The 17,427-nt window shown below is 39.8% G+C and overlaps 2 protein-coding genes across 3 annotated transcripts; both read right to left on the bottom strand.

The window, feature by feature from the left end:
* Positions 1 to 79: 79 nt before the first annotated feature.
* Positions 80 to 8,065, bottom strand: LOC125723776 (protein Z-dependent protease inhibitor-like). Of its 2 annotated transcripts, none has more exons than XM_049000513.1 (5): positions 7,940 to 8,065; positions 4,998 to 5,615; positions 3,610 to 3,883; positions 3,209 to 3,356; positions 80 to 992 (listed from the first exon to the last, which is right to left on the bottom strand). In XM_049000513.1, exons 2-5 carry the CDS (start codon positions 5,587 to 5,589, stop codon positions 801 to 803), a joined length of 1,206 nt encoding a protein of 401 aa, XP_048856470.1. In that variant the 5' UTR covers positions 5,590 to 5,615; positions 7,940 to 8,065; the 3' UTR covers positions 80 to 800. The 2 variants fall into 2 exon arrangements, with proteins under 2 accessions (XP_048856470.1, XP_048856471.1); XM_049000514.1 differs by lacking the exon at positions 7,940 to 8,065 and adding an exon at positions 7,899 to 7,934.
* A 4,439-nt stretch (positions 8,066 to 12,504) lies between these two features.
* Positions 12,505 to 16,756, bottom strand: LOC125723777 (photoreceptor outer segment membrane glycoprotein 2-like). The gene is made up of 3 exons (XM_049000515.1): positions 16,176 to 16,756; positions 15,139 to 15,385; positions 12,505 to 12,771 (listed from the first exon to the last, which is right to left on the bottom strand). Exons 1-3 carry the CDS (start codon positions 16,754 to 16,756, stop codon positions 12,517 to 12,519), a joined length of 1,083 nt encoding a protein of 360 aa, XP_048856472.1. The 3' UTR covers positions 12,505 to 12,516.
* Positions 16,757 to 17,427: the final 671 nt, after the last annotated feature.

Genomic DNA, 17,427 nt, shown 5'->3' with positions numbered 1-17,427 from the left:
GAATACATACACACCCTTTCCTGCCTTATTCCAACAGTACTGGTATCATTTGTATAAAAAGAGAAAGAGATTAGAACAGTTGTACAGTATGTATTTCAGTTTATTTTTGTAACATAGCATGCATTGCTGTTTTTTTTATAGATCTGGACAGATGTCGTAGGTATTTTTATGAACATAACATGGTTAAAATCCCTTATTTTGAGCATCAAGTTCAACTACTATAACACAAGTGATACATGCCCATAGTAAGGTCTGTATTGAGTTTTTATTTCTGAGTATATAATTTAAACATAATGCAATTTACATATCACTATATACTAGTGCAGGATTTCCCAATTCAGGTCCTGGAGAATCATATTGCAACACATTTAGAAGATTTTCCTGTTCAAACACACCTTATTCAGCTCAGCAACCAATGGCCAGGTTTAGCAGGTGTGTTACTGGCTGAAGTTCTTTTTGGCCCTTTTGCAAAACTGTATAAGATAAGCAGTTATAGAAAATCTATACATATTGATATTGTAAATACTTATCTCAGCATAACCCTATCCAGGATAAGCAGTTGGAATATTGATAGTTATTCAGCAGTTTTAATGATAATGAACATGAATATCCTTTTCTATTTTATGAAAGAGGTAAATCATTAAGTTTCCAAACACAAGTTATTTCTAAACATAAACATAGGATTAGAAAGTGCATGACACAAAAACCAAAAAAGTGATTTTAAAATGTGACAAAGGGCTGAGAGGAACTGAGCAGGTTAGTGTAGGTCACTGAACCTGTCGCAGTATCACTCCATCACATCAGCTCTTGGTAGGGTCGATCACTCGGCCCATGAACAGGATGCTGTTGGTGATCTCATGATAGATGAGGAAGAGGAAGGGTCGGTTCACTGTGAGGCGGGGGAGCATGGAGAATTCGCTGACGCTGGTTGCCAGGGAAGCAGTAACTGATGTTCCCTCCTCATCAGCCTTAATTATGGCCTTATGCAGTACCTGAAATTAAGATGATATTATTTTCCCACATTTTCAATTTTTCCAAACAAAATTATATCTTACTTCAAAATTCTTACGGAAAACAAAAATACCAAGATGTCAGAACTTTAATATGATTTAATATAATTAGGTGACACACATAGCTTTGGAAAAAATTAAGAGACCACAGCAAAACTTTTAGTCTCACTCATTTCTCAGTTTATGGGTATGCTTCTGTAAAACATACATTTTTTGTAAACTTTACCCTGGCATCTTCTCAGTTTGTCATTAATGAAGGGCTTATTTCTTGCTTTATTGGACCTCAGTCCTCCTTCTAGCAGCTTATTACAAACTGTCCCAGCAGTCCACTTGTTTCCCATTATTTTTGAAGGTCATTTGATGTCATCCTCTGATTCATGAGGCATTGCTGGATAAATTGACGATCATCTTTGGCGTTAGAAAGTCGCTTCTACCCTCTACCTGGCTAGTTTGTGGTCTTTGCCAGTGTTTCCTGTTTCACATTGTTCTCTGGAAGCATCCTGCCAGCAGAACCAGGATTATATCAGGAGTTAACAATGCAGATTCTTAAACAAAATGGAGTAATCTCTTGTTTTTTCCAGAGCTCTGTGTATGTGTGTTATCTATAATTATATTGTACATCTCTAGAGGAATGTTAGAGGTACTCTTTTGCCTATTTATCGGTATTTGATGGATATAAGTTTTAGGTAGGTTTTGTCTCATTCTCAAACTTAACTAAAAAACTGTACCATAAACCAACATGGCACAATCTCAGGATATCATCTCATAGTAACTGTACAAAACTGCTTGAAACTTCACTGTAATGCCGTAAACTTTTCCTCTTAAAACTATGCTGAGAAATTATCACTGTACACAAATAATTTACTGAAACGAATGAAAGTAGTACGACCTGGTAGTTCAGCGAGGAGCACCCACCCACCTTCAGGTTTGATTCCCACCCATGGCTGTGTGTGCATGTGTGTGTGTGTATGGGGGGGGGGGGGGTAACTAGTTCAAAAATCATATAGTTTAACGAATGTGAGCTTTGTAACGGAATAGGCTGCCTATGAACTCTATGGTTTTGTATGAATTGTGTAAAACACACCAGTGCAAGTGTCTTTTGTCACCACAACTGTAGATGATTACTGTATGTGTGCTTAAAAATTTGAAGTTGTCAGGTTTACTGTTGGTTACCTTCAGGAAAACACTTGCCAACTACAGAAGTCTTTGATTATCTCTGTTCATTTACAGAAAGTGTTCACTAGAAATGACAAGCTAGCCAATACAATATCATCCATTTTAATCTGATAAGTTATGGTGTGACACGCTGAAACGATTTAAAAGAAAGTATGAGAACAAAATAAAAACTATTTTTTTGTGTCGGCCTCTGTATTTTGACGGTCACTCTCTTGTCAAGAACAAAATGCTTCGTATTGATGGTTCATCATCACTCTAAATATCAAGATACATTTTAAGATATCTTGCTGTTCTCAGTATGGGCTCAGGGTTTTGTAATCTACTGTGCTTGATAGATGTATGATGCTCAAAATGTTTCCTCTCAGCCTGCATAAAATGTGTGTGGTGGGAAGTCGCTGGTTCAAATCCTACTTCATGCTGTTTTTGATTTTTTTTGGGAGGCCTTTGGATTGGTGCCTTGTGCTACTTGAATAGGCTCAACATGTCCCTGTACAGCTATAGGGAATAGATGGATAGATTAAATAAGCTGTATTGGTTCATAGGTAAACTACTACCCATGGTATGGCTAAATCACATCACAACAATGTTTATGTTTCTGGAATTTTCCTGCAGTGGCTTGTCTTACCAAAAAATGTTTCAAGACCGCTATATACAAAACTTAATCCACTTACAAATTGGCTCTAACACTTCCAAATCTGTTCAGTTCACAAGACTAATTTATATAGGAACAACTGGCAAACAGGTTTTAAAATCCTCACAACGTAACTGTAAATGTAATATAAAAAGACAATGAAGACTTGGGGTAGGCAGCCTAATCCTGCAGTGATGGTATCCAGCAGGTTTTACATCCTATCTAATATTGCTACCATCTGCCAGAGTTCATGAAAGTTTCATCAGAATCCAGGTAGGATAGAAAACCTGCTGGATATCAGCACTCCTGGATCTGGGTTGCTTACCCCTGATGTAGAGCCAGAGTGCTAAAACAGTCATATAGCACCCTGCTACTTGCTTTGCTGACTGACCTCAGACATCTTCAGTTCTGCCGATTTGCTGAACCCAGTGAGTTCGGCCCTGCTGTCAAAAATATTGTCGATACCAAGGTCAGGCAGCACCTTTGTCATGGCGTAGGACTGCTCCAGCCTGATCCTAGGCAGCTGCACCTCTAGCTTGCTGGAGAAGAGGCAAAAGAAACATGAAGCAGAAGTACATGCCAGGCCAACAGAAAGCTACAGGCCGGTGTCCCAGAAAGAGCACATCTAATAAAGCTACAGCAGCATTTCTCAAACCAGTCCTCAGGGATCTCCGGGTAGACCACGTTTAACACATTAGTCAAGTGTTCTGATTAAGTATTCCAGGTCTGGGGCCCATCCACCAAAGAATAAGCTAGCATATCTGTGTGAATTTGTGAGAAAAGGACATTTACGTTTTCTTGAGCTTCTTGACCCAGCCGAGGAAGTTCTCATTGGTGAGCTCCTCATCGATGGAGGTGTAATCGACATCCTTGTCTGGCAGAAGAATGAGCATGGCGACCTTGGCCTGCAATGGCAACTTCAGGATGCCGACTTTAAGGCTTCCATCATAGGCCAGATAGTACCTGTCCACCCTAAACATCATCGGCACTTGCACAGTTTTGTACTTGTTCACAAAGAAACGTTCTTCCTGCGTGAAGCTGCTGTTAAAGGGAAGCTCCCACTTAGCTGTGGAAACACAAACACTTCAGCTGGTCAACTGATCCAAACTGACCTATCAGTCAAACTAATGCACTTACGGCAGCCCAATACAGGCATCCCCAGGTTAAGAACATCTGATTTACGGATAATTCGTACTTATGAACGGACAGCCGGAAAGTCTATTGTATTAAAACTTTTTGTCAAATACAATGGTTTGTAATAATAAATGCATGAACTAATTTGTGATGCTCAAGAAAACATTGTGTGGCTTCAGCTGTTTGATTGTCAAAGGCACAGTATAGTACCCTATGTAGTTACTTTTATTATTACTATATAATAATAATTATTATAATGTACTATATTATTTTTCCAACTTACCTACAAATTATACTTAAAGACAGACTTGGGTAACAGATCTTGCTCGTAACCTGGGAACTGCCTGTACACATATTTGAGTTAAATATAAACTACATTGGGGCGGCATGGTTGTGCAGTGGTTAGCACTGTTGTCTCACACCTCTGGGTTCAAGTTTCTGCCTGGGTCACATGTGTGCGGAGTTTGCATGTTCTCCGCATGTCGATGTGGGGTTTCCTCTGGATACTCTGGTTTCCCCCCACAGTCCAAAAACATGCTGAGGCTAATTGGAGTTGCTTGCCCATAGGAGTGCATGTGTGAGTGACTGGTGTGTGAGTGTGCCCTGCGATGGGCTGGCCCCCCATCCTGGGTTGTTCCCTGCCTCGTGCCCTCCGTGACCCAGTAGGATAAGCGGTTTGGACAATGGATGGATGGATAGTATAATGCAGTATCTTAATGCTTTTATTTTCTATACCCCCCTGTCCTATGCAGGGTTGTGGGGTCTGGAGCCTGTGCCAGAAGCTATGGGCACAAGGCTGGGAACATCCGAGGATGAGGCACCAACCTATTGCAGCCCTATAGATAATTTGCTAACCTCAATTCACCTTTTTGGAATATGGGGAGAAACTGGAGCACCCAAAATAAACCCCACAACTACATGGAATTTTTTCATGCTGAACAATATTAGTATAATATTTAGTACCTACTTGCTTCCAAGTATTCAAGCAAATCATATAGTACTCCATGGCATGCACATGATAATAACGCCACATGAAAGCACGTCACCTTGAAAGAAGATGCTGCTGATGAGCATGAGCTGGGTCTGGGGGTCAACGTTTTCAGCTACAGATCTCACGTTGCCACCTGTCCGGCTCCTCATGTAATCATTAATAGTGGTTGTGCTGGCCTGGACGTTTGAGAAATCCACTTTGTTGATGTCTGCACCAAAGAACTTCTTAGCCTGGTCACTAAAAGCTTTCTCCACCTCCAGCTGTTGTTGAACAAAGAAGGCCGTGGCCTGGTCTGGCTGAAGTGCCCCGTTCTGAGACAGACTCTCCTGCAACCCCTGAAAGAGTTCTGGAATTCGTTCTGGTTGGTTGCTTTGCTTCAGGGTTGCCAATGACAGCCCCGCAAGGATCTGGTCGCGTGTGAGCCCTGGACTGCCCCATAACATTGTGGCTAGTGATGCGGAAATGCTCAGGGGTGAGAAGACTATGTTATTGTCGCTGGAACTAGCAATCTTGCGGTAAAGATTAGTAGCAAATTCTGTGTTCCTGGCCACCAGTTCGATGATGTCCTGACTTGTCTCCTGGGCTTGGCCAAATGAGACCAAGGCTAAAGAGCACACCAGGAGGCAGAGAAGTCCTGTCTTCATCATGGTTTAACTGTTTTAATTAGTCCACCCTGCAAAAGCCACCGGAAATATATTCAGAAATATTCAGAAATTAGAAACCCAAAACTACTTTTGAAGGGATACATTAATTTAGGCTAATAACTGGCATAATAATAACGTTATTTACTTGTATATATTTAGGAACTTGGTTCTAAGTATTTCAATTTGCATGACACTTAAAAACACAGCACATTTTGTATACTGTAATCTATATTGATTTGCATTGTTGCTTGCATGTTTACACTTATTTTATATATTTTTTCTTAATTTTTGTTCTATATGGTTTGTTCGTGTATGTACCAATACAGCCAAGACAAATTCCTCGTACATGTAGGCAAACCTGGCCAGTAAAGTGTATTCTTTTTCTGGTTCTTTATTACCAATCTAACATTTAAATTCCTCAGGTGTCAAAATGAAGATTTCTGCTATTTAAGTTTACAATAAGGAAGTTCTAGAGAAGTCATATTCTATTAGAATAACTGTTATAAACATAGACATTACTGTGGCCTGCAGGCTCATCAATCCCAGTTCCACCATTTACACCACATGTTTGAAATGTTCACCTTAAATATCATAGACTTTTCCTCAGTGGTCAAAATAATGCATTAGAAAAATCAAACAGAAGTTTACAAACTGTGTCTCCAATGCATACAATCAAACGTTTTCACGTTTCTATTACTCATAACAAAAAATGAACCTTCTGTAAAAATAAAGGCACCAAAAATGTAGTGCAGTGCAGACGTCATCATTTCATTTAGTAGACGATGATAAATGCTCCCTCACTATTTAGAGATACAAAGTTCAAGTATGCCTTGCCATGATCCATTAACTCAGCTAAGTATCACTCCTTTTTAAGTCCTTGTTTAAGTTTCTGGGGCAGAGGAATGATGTTAAAATGAGCAGAACCAGAAAAGCAGCTGTGAAATTTAAGATGGTCTGACACATTATGTTTTGAAGTAATAATTTCACCAAGAAGTCTGTTTTTTTTCCAAGAGAACCAGATTTCCTCTTGGTATCTCAGCAAGTACTGAGCAACATCAAGTCCTTCAATTATAGATTTACTATAATAGATTCACAAAATAACGCAACCCTAATGCCTGAAACGCTTTTCGAAATTTCATGTCTTTTGAGATATGTGTAAGCAAGTTTTTGATTGCTTGTGTTACACATGCATTTTTCGATAGAAAACTACATAGAACATGAATTCAATGAAGACACTAGTTTCCTGTTAAAATACATTAGTACAGCAGTCAAAAGAAGTTAAGATGGCAAATTTTTGTCCATGTTGTGTTTAGGCACAAAAGAAAGATCAGCCAGCCATCCATCTTCCAGCTGATTATACCCTAGATAGCACCATGTTATTGTTTCAACACTGAATGCATTGAATTATGGTCAGTGTTACAGTAAATTATCAACGTTGAAACTGAATTGATTTTTGGTCAAATTTTCAATATTGAAATATTGATGGTGCTATATAGTTATATATACAATTGATGCTATATAGTTATATATACAATAAATGCCGATTATTGTCGTTACACTTATTTAGCTATACTTCGTTGAATTGCAACATACAGTAACACTACTTGACGGAACACAAATAGTTAGTAACAACTCAATAACTACTAAATTACGAACAAATCATGAACTAATACAGTGGCTGATTGAGATAAAATATGCGTCACGATTCATTAATTATGAATTAACATGAGATCAGCATGTAAGTACGACTTAGTTTGTGGTGGATAAATAATAATAATTAATAGTACAATACGACATTATTTGTGCCCAGTCAAGTAAGGTGTTACGGTAGTTTTTGTTGTTAGAATGTGAGCACTGAGATATCCCAGAGACATGTAGCTTAGGTAAGTCCCATCCATCATGTTCACTTTTGTACACTATTGGACTTAGCCATTCAATGCCAGTAATATATAAAACGGGACGCGCGTTGTTTACAAGTGCCTCATCCTTTCCAGAAACACACCGCACAATGTCGGCCACTACTCAGCTTTCGTCAATGCGTCCACGGAAAACAAGATCTGAATGATGAAATAATAAGAATACATCGCAAATGACAACAAATGACAAACGAAATTATGTAGGGAGCTCAACACCACAAATACGCAGTTATTACCACTAAATGATAAACGCAGCATCTCTGAAAGCATATCATAACGTACGACTAGCGGTAAAACAACGAAGCTGCTTTTCGGCAAAGACAAGCATACTGTTCCTTGAATAATGAATAAGGTTAAAATAAATGCATAAATACTAGATAAATGATATATATCTACCATACGTAATTTCTGAATTATGTTATTTCCAGGTTACTTACGTTTCCTTAGATCCTATGTCTGCGTACAAATATGACGATGCAATACGTGCAGGCGGCGGCGCTGGATTCACCAATCACAGAGCAGCTTGTGCACGACAGCGACGCAAGTATATTTAGTGTATGTATTTAGTTTTATCTTATTTAATTATATATTTTTATTATTTAATCTCACATTATTATTATTATTATTATTGTTATTATTATTATTATTATTATTATTGTTGTTGTTGTTTTTGTCGTCGTCGACGTCGTCATCATTATTTATTTAATCGTTTGTTTATCTATCTACTTATTTATTTATTTATTAGCCGTTTGACAAAAACATTTGGTGAATCTATGTCTGTATCTATTTATGGCTTGTCAAGAGTATTTATGTAAAATGTCACTATTTTAAATAAAAGGGCAGTAAGAACAGAACATATCTTTTAACAAAACAAATAAATAAATAAATAAATGTACATTTGGCTATGTATGCATGCATCTTATAATGTATTTGCCTTTAAATACTGATATATACTGGATATATATTGTAGTACTTAATATTAAAATACATGAATTCAGCTTTATTATTTATACAATAAATATTTACTGAAAATTATAATTGTACCTTAGCATGTTTAATGTCTGATTGAAATTATGAATGTCTGTGAAATGATCTGTTTACTCACTAGCTAAAATGCTATTTAATGACAGGCAACCCGATTTTAAATATATATCATTTCCCTCTATTATTTAATACAAAATGATTTAACTGTATTTATACAGAAGATTCAAACTGCGGTCGTTGTTTTTTGACTGTCAGCTCAGATTCTCATCCTATAATCCAGCAGGACCGTGTGACACAAAAAGAAATCCGATTAGTGTGTACTTTAGGATACCAATGGATCAAAGAGTCAGAGAGGATATTTTTGTTCAGGGGGTAGTAAGTGCATGTAATACAGCTCCAGTACATCTCTATTTTCTTTCCAAAAAGGATTTCCAACAAATTTTACCAGTATTATATACAGGCCTAATAGAAGTATGGGACTGGCCTGGTCAGGCAGTGGGTGACACTGTTTCCTAAGATTTTGCTTGTTTGTTTTTGTGTGTGTGTGTGTGTGTGTGTGCATGTTGTATTTAACCACATTGAGAAGACACACACACACACAAATAGATCTACAGTTACTGTAGAACATCAAGGGCCAGATTTACTAAGCAGGGCAAAAAAAAACTAATGAGGTCCCCAGTTCTGTGGGTGATCTACTAAAAATGCTCAGATTTATGAACACAGACGCAGTCAGTTCATTTAAATGATGACCAACCTAATCTGCCAAGGGCAGCACAAAATATGACATCTTTTTCCGCATTAAATAACCCTGAAATATGCAGTAAATTGCCCACCGCAAACCTTAGTAAATCATGTTGTGTGATTCGTTTAAATACTTTTCTCCCTAAATTTTGCGCTTTGAAATGGAACTCATATAAATGCAGATGTAATATGACTAGGTGAAAAAATTGTCAACACCTGTCCACCGCTGCACGTCTTTAGTAAATCCTGACAGTACTATTTTAATGCCACAAGTAAGTAAGTCTGGCCCACAAGTGTAAAGGCTAAACAAGAATTTCATAGCAAAAATGTTCTTTCAGGCCTTTTTGGTTAAAGATTGTCACATTACCTGCAGTTTGCAAACAGTTCTGCACTTTAAGAACACGTCATAAATCTGTATGTAGTATAATGTAATGTGTTAATAACATAGTGTATTAATTCAATGAATTATATTTGTTACAGTAGCTAGTAACCATAGAGCCCTTCATGAGAAGACATGTGTTAGTAACAGGCATTTCATACAGCTGTGGGGGAGCTGGTGATGTCAAGATTGAATATGATGTATACTTCCAGAAAGCATAACATTTTTAAAAAGTCACAATTCTCTTTCCCACATGTCCAGTGATTTGTTAACTATACACCATGTATATTTGTTATGCATCTTTTTTGAGCATTAAAATTGGAAATAAATATAGTTATAGGCAGTATTAGTGGCTGGCAGTATGTTAGCATACCTTGAATCTGTTGCCTAGATTATTATATTAAGATTTAAGCACAGTATGCACATTGGAATACACATTAGCTACTACAGGAGAACATTACCACTGTAGTCTTTTTCCCCGTAGGGTATATGTGAAGTTGGGTAAAACATGTTTCAAAGATAATGGGCCTCATTCACCTGAAAAGTTTTCACAAAGATTCATGCATTCATCATTGTTTTCTTATTTAGAATTTGTTCTTGGGTAAGAACAAAATCTGCACACACTTTATTTGGACATTCTTAACTTCTCTCCCAACCCTTCTTAATTTCTGTGTCTTTACATAGCACTGCAGTCTCATGCCCTTTAATGGGGATTGACAGGGCATTAACCATGTAGGGAGCCGCCCACTGGCCCAATGGCGGAATCCAATGGCGCAGCCGAAGGCTGTGAATGCGTGTTGGTCCTTCCAAGCGCTCCTGGGAATTACTTACCCTTTTTAATATACAAGATATTCTTTTAGACATATATCTGACTCCATTTTATTAATGACCTTATTTCAGTATATTGTAGTCATGACGTTTATGTTGTTCGGATTACTTCGGGACTCTCCTTTAGATTACCAACTCTAGTTTACCCCTGACGAAGGAGTCCGCCAGATTCGCCTCGGCCGACAGGGCGATCCGTGGGCTCGTCCCACAGGGTTTGTCTTAGAGGTACGGAAACTGCCACCATTTAAGACAATGTCAGCCTCTGATTATTCGGGTCCCTCGACCTATATAATTCCCCAAAGGCTCAGTGTCTGCCAATTACTGAGCATGTGGGTGCCTCGGAGATTAAGCCGATGTTTACCTGAACCACATGTACGTTCACCTCAGAGGCTCAGCCGGGGGCAGCCCATATCATAACATGTGTCAACCTCAGCGGCTGTGACGGCGCACCTTTTGTTGCGGTAGTTTGTACAAGGTTTACTTTGGGCTCGTCTCAGGGACTCCGCCGATGCCGCCCATTGTCTTACCATGTGAGCGTCTCAGGGACTATGCCCGGTGCCTAGGAACATAGTGTGTACGCCCCTCAGAGGGTAGACCGGTACCTTTCATCAGCATGTGTTGACCTCAGAGGTTAAGTCGGCCCGTAACTGAGCGTGTGCGAACTCCAGAGGTGCGGTTTTGGTATCCACCTAACTTAACTTGGGCAGTCGAGTTTGGGACCCGGATAAAGGGGATTTAACCCAGAGGCTGCAAGATAGTATTTACCACTTTAGTCCTAATCAAGATAGAAGCCCAATCTGGAAAGTTTATAAAGAAGTTAGCAAATCAGACAGTCATGAAGTAATCAAGACAACATTTATTAAACATATTACAATATATAATTATTGACATGTGGCCACATACTTGTAAATACATTTGGACAAATACAATATTAAACAATCACATTCCTCAGCTGAGAGTGCACAAAGTTCTGCGGAAAGTATCTGACTACAGATGGACTTTCACGCAGTTCTCTGTGGGAGCTCTGATTACAGAGTGACTCCCCGAATCCTTCTGAGGCCCTTCCTTAAGTATCTAAACCAGGTGATGGCATGTCTCTGAAGACTGACCAATTTCGGTCAACGGTTAATTTTAGGGGCATTGTTGGCCTTGGTTCTCAAGTCCTCAGCCAATCAGATCACTTTAGGGGGTTGTCGTAATTCCCTTGTTCTGCCATGTGAGAGGCTCTCTCAGTTTGGTGGGTTTAGCCGAAGTTTCTATAGTTCTCTTAGGGAAAACTATACTGCCTTAAATCTGAGTGTATAACACTCGCCGTCTCATGCCTATTCAAACGAGACCAAACATGCGTGTATTTGTCCCTAACATCTATGTGTGGTGAGTTATCCTATTTCTAGTGGAAAAGGTGTCTGTGTCTGGGGACTGACAGCTGTTGTTCTGTGGATCGACTGTGGAACTCTGGCCACTCCAGGGGGTGAAAGGTCTTGCTTTTTCTGTATTGCTCCAGTTATTCTCAGGAGCCAGCAGGGCTTTGCCTTCCTTAAAAGGGATGGTTTGATGCATGGAGTCCAATCTTGCCTGGGCCAGTGGATCCTTTTCTTGGAGTTCTGAAATAGACTGATGCAGGCTGATCAGAGTTGGGGCCTGCAGGACCTATAAGTTTTATGTCCTTACAACCATCTGATGAATCTGATGTAGACTATCCTTAATACTTTCTTATAACCTTACTCAAGAACACATTTAACAAAAATCTTTGATGAAATTGGTGGATCAAGCTCAGTGAAAACAGTCAACACTGCCACATTGTAGGGCTTGGGGTTAGGGATGCAGGCCGCCCACAATCTGGAAAAACCATATAACATTTTTTTGGTGAGCAAAGTGTGTGTGCAAGTGGAGCACAGCAAAATTATCTTTTTAATGACTTCACTGTTAAACAAGTTTGCATATGGCACAAGACAAGACACAAAAATAATATTATTCCCCATCCTTTTAAGTACGAATGTGTCTTGATTTCTCCTTCTTGAATCACCTTTTCCCAGATACCTCTGTGATAAAAAAAAGAGTTCCCAGAGATCCATAAGGAGATCAGGTGGCAAAAGCGATGGGTTTGGGATGCACGTTGTCAGGCCCAGGCTGGGTAGGACTCTGGAAGTCAATGTTGGGATCATCGTCCACCTGATAGCATTTCCCCAGGTTCTTGATGATGTTGAAGTTGTAGCGAGCAGTCTCAGCAAAGCTGTTCTCCAGGAGCCAGCCGTCAGATTCGGAGTCAGGGTCGCCCTGCCTCAGCACATTCTCCATGGATGTCTGCAGGTAGCGAACCCCTGTCAATACAGAGAGCTGCAGGAAGGGATCACAGCATGTCAGAGTAGAGAACCTAAAATATTTTGCTCTAAAATAAAGCCAATCCTTCTGCATTGTGACATTGTGCTTTCAATAGATCACGGTGTTGGCATAAGATATTAAATGGCAATTTTTTTGGGGCAGAACTTGCAGTGAATTTAAATCTCTAACTTTTCGCCGTGCTCCACTTGCACACACACTTTGCTCACCAAGGGCACCAAAAAATGTTATGTGGTTTTTCCATATTGTGGGGGGCCTGCATCCCTAACCCCAGGCCCTACAATATGCAAGTGTTGACTGTTTTCACTGAGCTTGATCGTTGTGGATGCGAGCCATGCTCACAATCATTCAATCTGTTAATGGACAGGTCTTCAAATTAGTAATTGCCCCAAACAGAGATACTGTACTCTAGGTGCATCCTTATTTGAGTGCCATCATCATAGACTCTACCATTCATTTTATCCTACACTGGCAAAATGCTTTTATTATCCATGCCTGTAAGATAGTATTTGATGATTTTTTTAAATGTAAACAAATCAAAGCAAATCAGAATCTTTACTGACAAATGATCAAGGCCGGTGGAAATTTTTGTTGACACAAGTTGCAACAAATAGACATGATATTACGACAATAGGCAATTATTCTTTAAAACAATTCAGAGTTAAATAGAGTATCAGAAATCAGTATACCTTTCAACCCATGAAGTCTTCACTAATGTTGGCTGGTGGATTAAGTAACCAAAAGACTGGCATGACCAGTGAGAGATACTCGTAATATGGAGTAATGAAACAATCTTAACACACGAGCATATGGTGCTGGACTTTTCCTGGAGATCAGCCTTATTTGGCACATTAACCCAGCATAGGAAAGGTGTGGTATTACTCCTGTGAGATGCTCACAGAACAGAATAACACGATGCTGCTTAATGGACTAAAAATGTATAATTGTTTGGTAATAAAATACATATTAGTTGCGAGTAATCCACAAAAACTTATTTTAGCTACACTGGTCTATCCTCATGTTCTTCTGCTTACATGACTATTAGAATGATGCAAACATCAAATTTGATGCCCTTGATTAATGTTATGCCTCCCTATAGAAGTTCACAGGTGAAATTTTGCTATTGCCACATATGCATTTAAGGTACGTTATGTGGCAGTTAAATTAACCTAATTAATTTGCCCATTCAGTCGAAATTCTTGAAAAATATTTAGCTCTTATATCTTTAACATTAAATAATAGTTAACATTAAATGTTTAAGGAGACTCAAAGGCCAAAAGTGAACCCAAATGCAACTGATTTCTCTTCATGACTGCATATAGTACCACTCAATAGCCTGGACACCCCGATCCATAGAAAGGTTTATTTGTACTTTTCTCTACATTTTAGAATAATCATAAAGACATGAAAACTATAACATAATATACAGCTCTGGAAGAAGTTAAGAGACCACTGCACAATATTTTATTTCATTCATTTCTCAATATATGGATGTGCATCTGTACTGACAGTGCACGTCACACCTGCACTTAATGTTTCCCATTCCTTTTGAAGGTCACTTGATGTCATCCTCCGATTCATGAGAAACTGATGGATAAGTCGACAGTCATATTCGCCATTAGAAAGTTGCTTTTGCCCTCTAAATGGTTTATGGTTGTTCCCAGTGTCTTGTGTTTCACCTTGTTCTTTGGTACTGCTGAGCCTGGAAGAAGTCTGCCCTGCAGTGTAGTCTTGTTCCAGCAAAACTAGGATTAAATCAGGATTAAAAACACAGATTAAAATAAATAAATAAAAAATTATTGAGCGATCTCTTAATTTTTTCCAGAGCTGTATATGGAATTATACACTAACCAAAATAGTATTAAACAAGAAAAAAAAATATTTGTTGGGGGGTTGGGGTGCAGCTCTGTGGGTTGGGACTCTGTAGTCCAAATCTCATGGTCAGCAGAGTGATCCCACCATTAGGCCCTTAAGTGAGACCCTTAACCCCAATTGTTCCAAGGACTGGGTGATCATACTTTGTCCTCTGCACCAGTTTCATAAGGTGACCCCCTGGGATGCTTTTCCAGCTGTCCTGAAGGAGGTCCCACATATATGCTGAGCACTCATTGGCCACTTTTCCTTCACTTTCTGGTCAAACTCACAATATTTTCTACCGTTAGGTGGCCGGGTCATGCGATGAGACACTCCATTACTCTCCTTTGTGGATGGCTTGGGGTGTATGCTGCATGACTTTTTGAAGAATTTTTGTCTTTCTGCATTTATTACAGAATTTGAAAAATCACCTACGTATAGAAACAGTGATATGGTGATCCAGAGTTTTCTAGATAATCACTGCAACAGCACAGACAGCATGTCCCTCACCTCAAAGAGCCAGATGAGGAGCACGGTGAGGCCGATGGACTGCATGATGTGGGTGTAGTACTCCAGCAAAGCCTGCCGGCAGCCCTGTGGCCACAGGTTCAGCTCCTCTGCTTGGTAGTTGTAGTTATAGTGGGCTGAGTTGTTAGTCACCTGGTGCTGGATACAAGGCCGCGGAGAGCTGGGGTTGCAGCAGCTAAAAGGCACTCCGTCAGTCAGGTACTTTCCCTCCACGTTGCTCCTCAGTCGGCTAGTATGATGGACATAGATCCAATGCATGGTACTTAACATTATTCCATCAGGTTAAGGATGCTAGCTACATGTTGTCTATATAGTATATGATTTTACCAAACGCAACATACTATTTTATTATTTTTTTGTGAAAGTAAGGTTACACAGTCCCAGGAGCAAAATGGGGTTAAGGGTCTTGCACAAGGGTCTAATGGTGAAGTCTTTCTGCCAACTCTGGGATTTGAGCCCACAGCCTTCTGACAACAGGCATAGAATCCTGACTCTCTAAATCACACACCACTCTACCATGTCAGAATAAGCTTTATAAACCTTTATTATAGCAGCAAGCATTTTACAATAAACAATATTCTAGAACAGGAGAGGCCAATCTTTTCCGTGAAGAGCCAGTGTGTATGCAGGTTTTTGGGATAACTTTTAGGTCAGCTGCTCAAACCCAGGTGGGAGAGTTGTTCAGCCATACACAACAGCCCTATCTGGGTAATGTTGGCCACCCCTCCTCCAGAATGAGCATATAGTCCATTGAACCAAAGGTACCAGCACAGGGAATGATATCATGGCACAACATAGCTAACTATGACTGGAACCACAATGCATTAAGTGTCACCTGACATGACATTTGTTCAGTGCTGGAACATATAATATGTACAGTTACCACTTTCCAAGGATATCATTGAATAACAGTAATGTAACAATCAGGCGTAAATGACCTACAGTGAATGACATATCTGGGTTTTAAAATAGCAAGCACATGGAATTTGGAGATAAGTCCCATGAGAACCCTCACTTACTCTGCCACTTCTCCACGGGACATGTCCAGGTACCGATTGCTGATCCACTGTATATGGAACCAGTCACGGAAGCCATCATTGCCACAGCATTGGAAATGGATTTGGAGAAGGTCCACAGTCCGTTTGAGGAAACAGCGGCCAGGTTTGTCTGTGTCCTTGTAGAAACGCATGGCATCCTGCAGCCCTATAGACAGTGACTCCTCCAGCTCATGGCGCATAGCATAGCACATGAATGCTCCCGCCAGGAGGCAGAAGGTGAAGAAAAAGGTGCAGATAATGTAGGGGAGCATCAGCAGCTTCCAGCGCAGGAACTTGGTGGTGTCCACACAATCGTAGCAGATCTTACCACCCAGGAAGTTGATGGCACAGGCGATGAGGCCCACAGCAATCAGCATGTTAGGCACAGAGTACACCTCACGGTTAGACATTAGCTCCTGACGCTGCTGGATCTCCACCTTCAGGAAGAAGCCAAGGCTGAGCAAAATCATGCCAGTCACCACAGACACCCAGTTCAGGATCCACAGCATCTGGGCTAGCTTATCCCGCTTGGTTTTGGTGAAAGTCACTTTCAGGACCGCCATCTTGTTTTCTTAATTTTTTGTTCCTGCCTTTTGATATTTTGGAGGGGGGTGGGGCACATGAAAGAGGGATGGACTGAAAGAGGAAGCGGATGGGTGCTATAATCAGCTAAGGGAAAGAGAGTGGTGAGGGAGAAGCCAGGATGGAAAGTCCACGTAAGCGTCTTAACCAAGAGAACCTTGAAATACTGCAGTACGGCCTCAATTCTATGTATTAAGACTGTGTGAATAACAGAGAAGTGAATACAGTTTAAAAAGAACAACAGCAAAACAACAATAAACAGTTTTGTTGATAGATCATGCAGGTAAATAAGATGCTGAAGATGTAACGTATGTTTTTTTTCTATTTCAAATGTACTGGAGTCTCACTTGAAGTGGATTGTTATAAAAATAGACTTACAGTATAGTCAAGACATTTTATTGTCATTTCACATACTAAAATAAATAGTGTTTCTGCAGTGCATCAGATATCAAGAACAAAAAAAAGCAGTAGAACAAAAACATTGAACAATAAATACTGGATACAAAAAAATACACATCGAGGACGCAGGGCAAACAGCTTTGCAAAGAGACTTTGGGCCCCATGAAATCATATCGTATTGGGCCCCTGTCACTCCAGCACCCTTGGAATCATCCTAATTTTCCCTCCCTTTAGGTGCCCCTGAGTAAAAATA

The sequence above is a fragment of the Brienomyrus brachyistius genome, unplaced genomic scaffold (genome assembly GCF_023856365.1).
Source record: "Brienomyrus brachyistius isolate T26 unplaced genomic scaffold, BBRACH_0.4 scaffold51, whole genome shotgun sequence".
Classification (NCBI taxonomy): Eukaryota; Metazoa; Chordata; class Actinopteri; order Osteoglossiformes; family Mormyridae; genus Brienomyrus; species Brienomyrus brachyistius.
The sequence above is the reverse complement of the archived record's forward strand: the minus strand, read 5'-3'. Positions and strand labels throughout refer to the sequence as shown.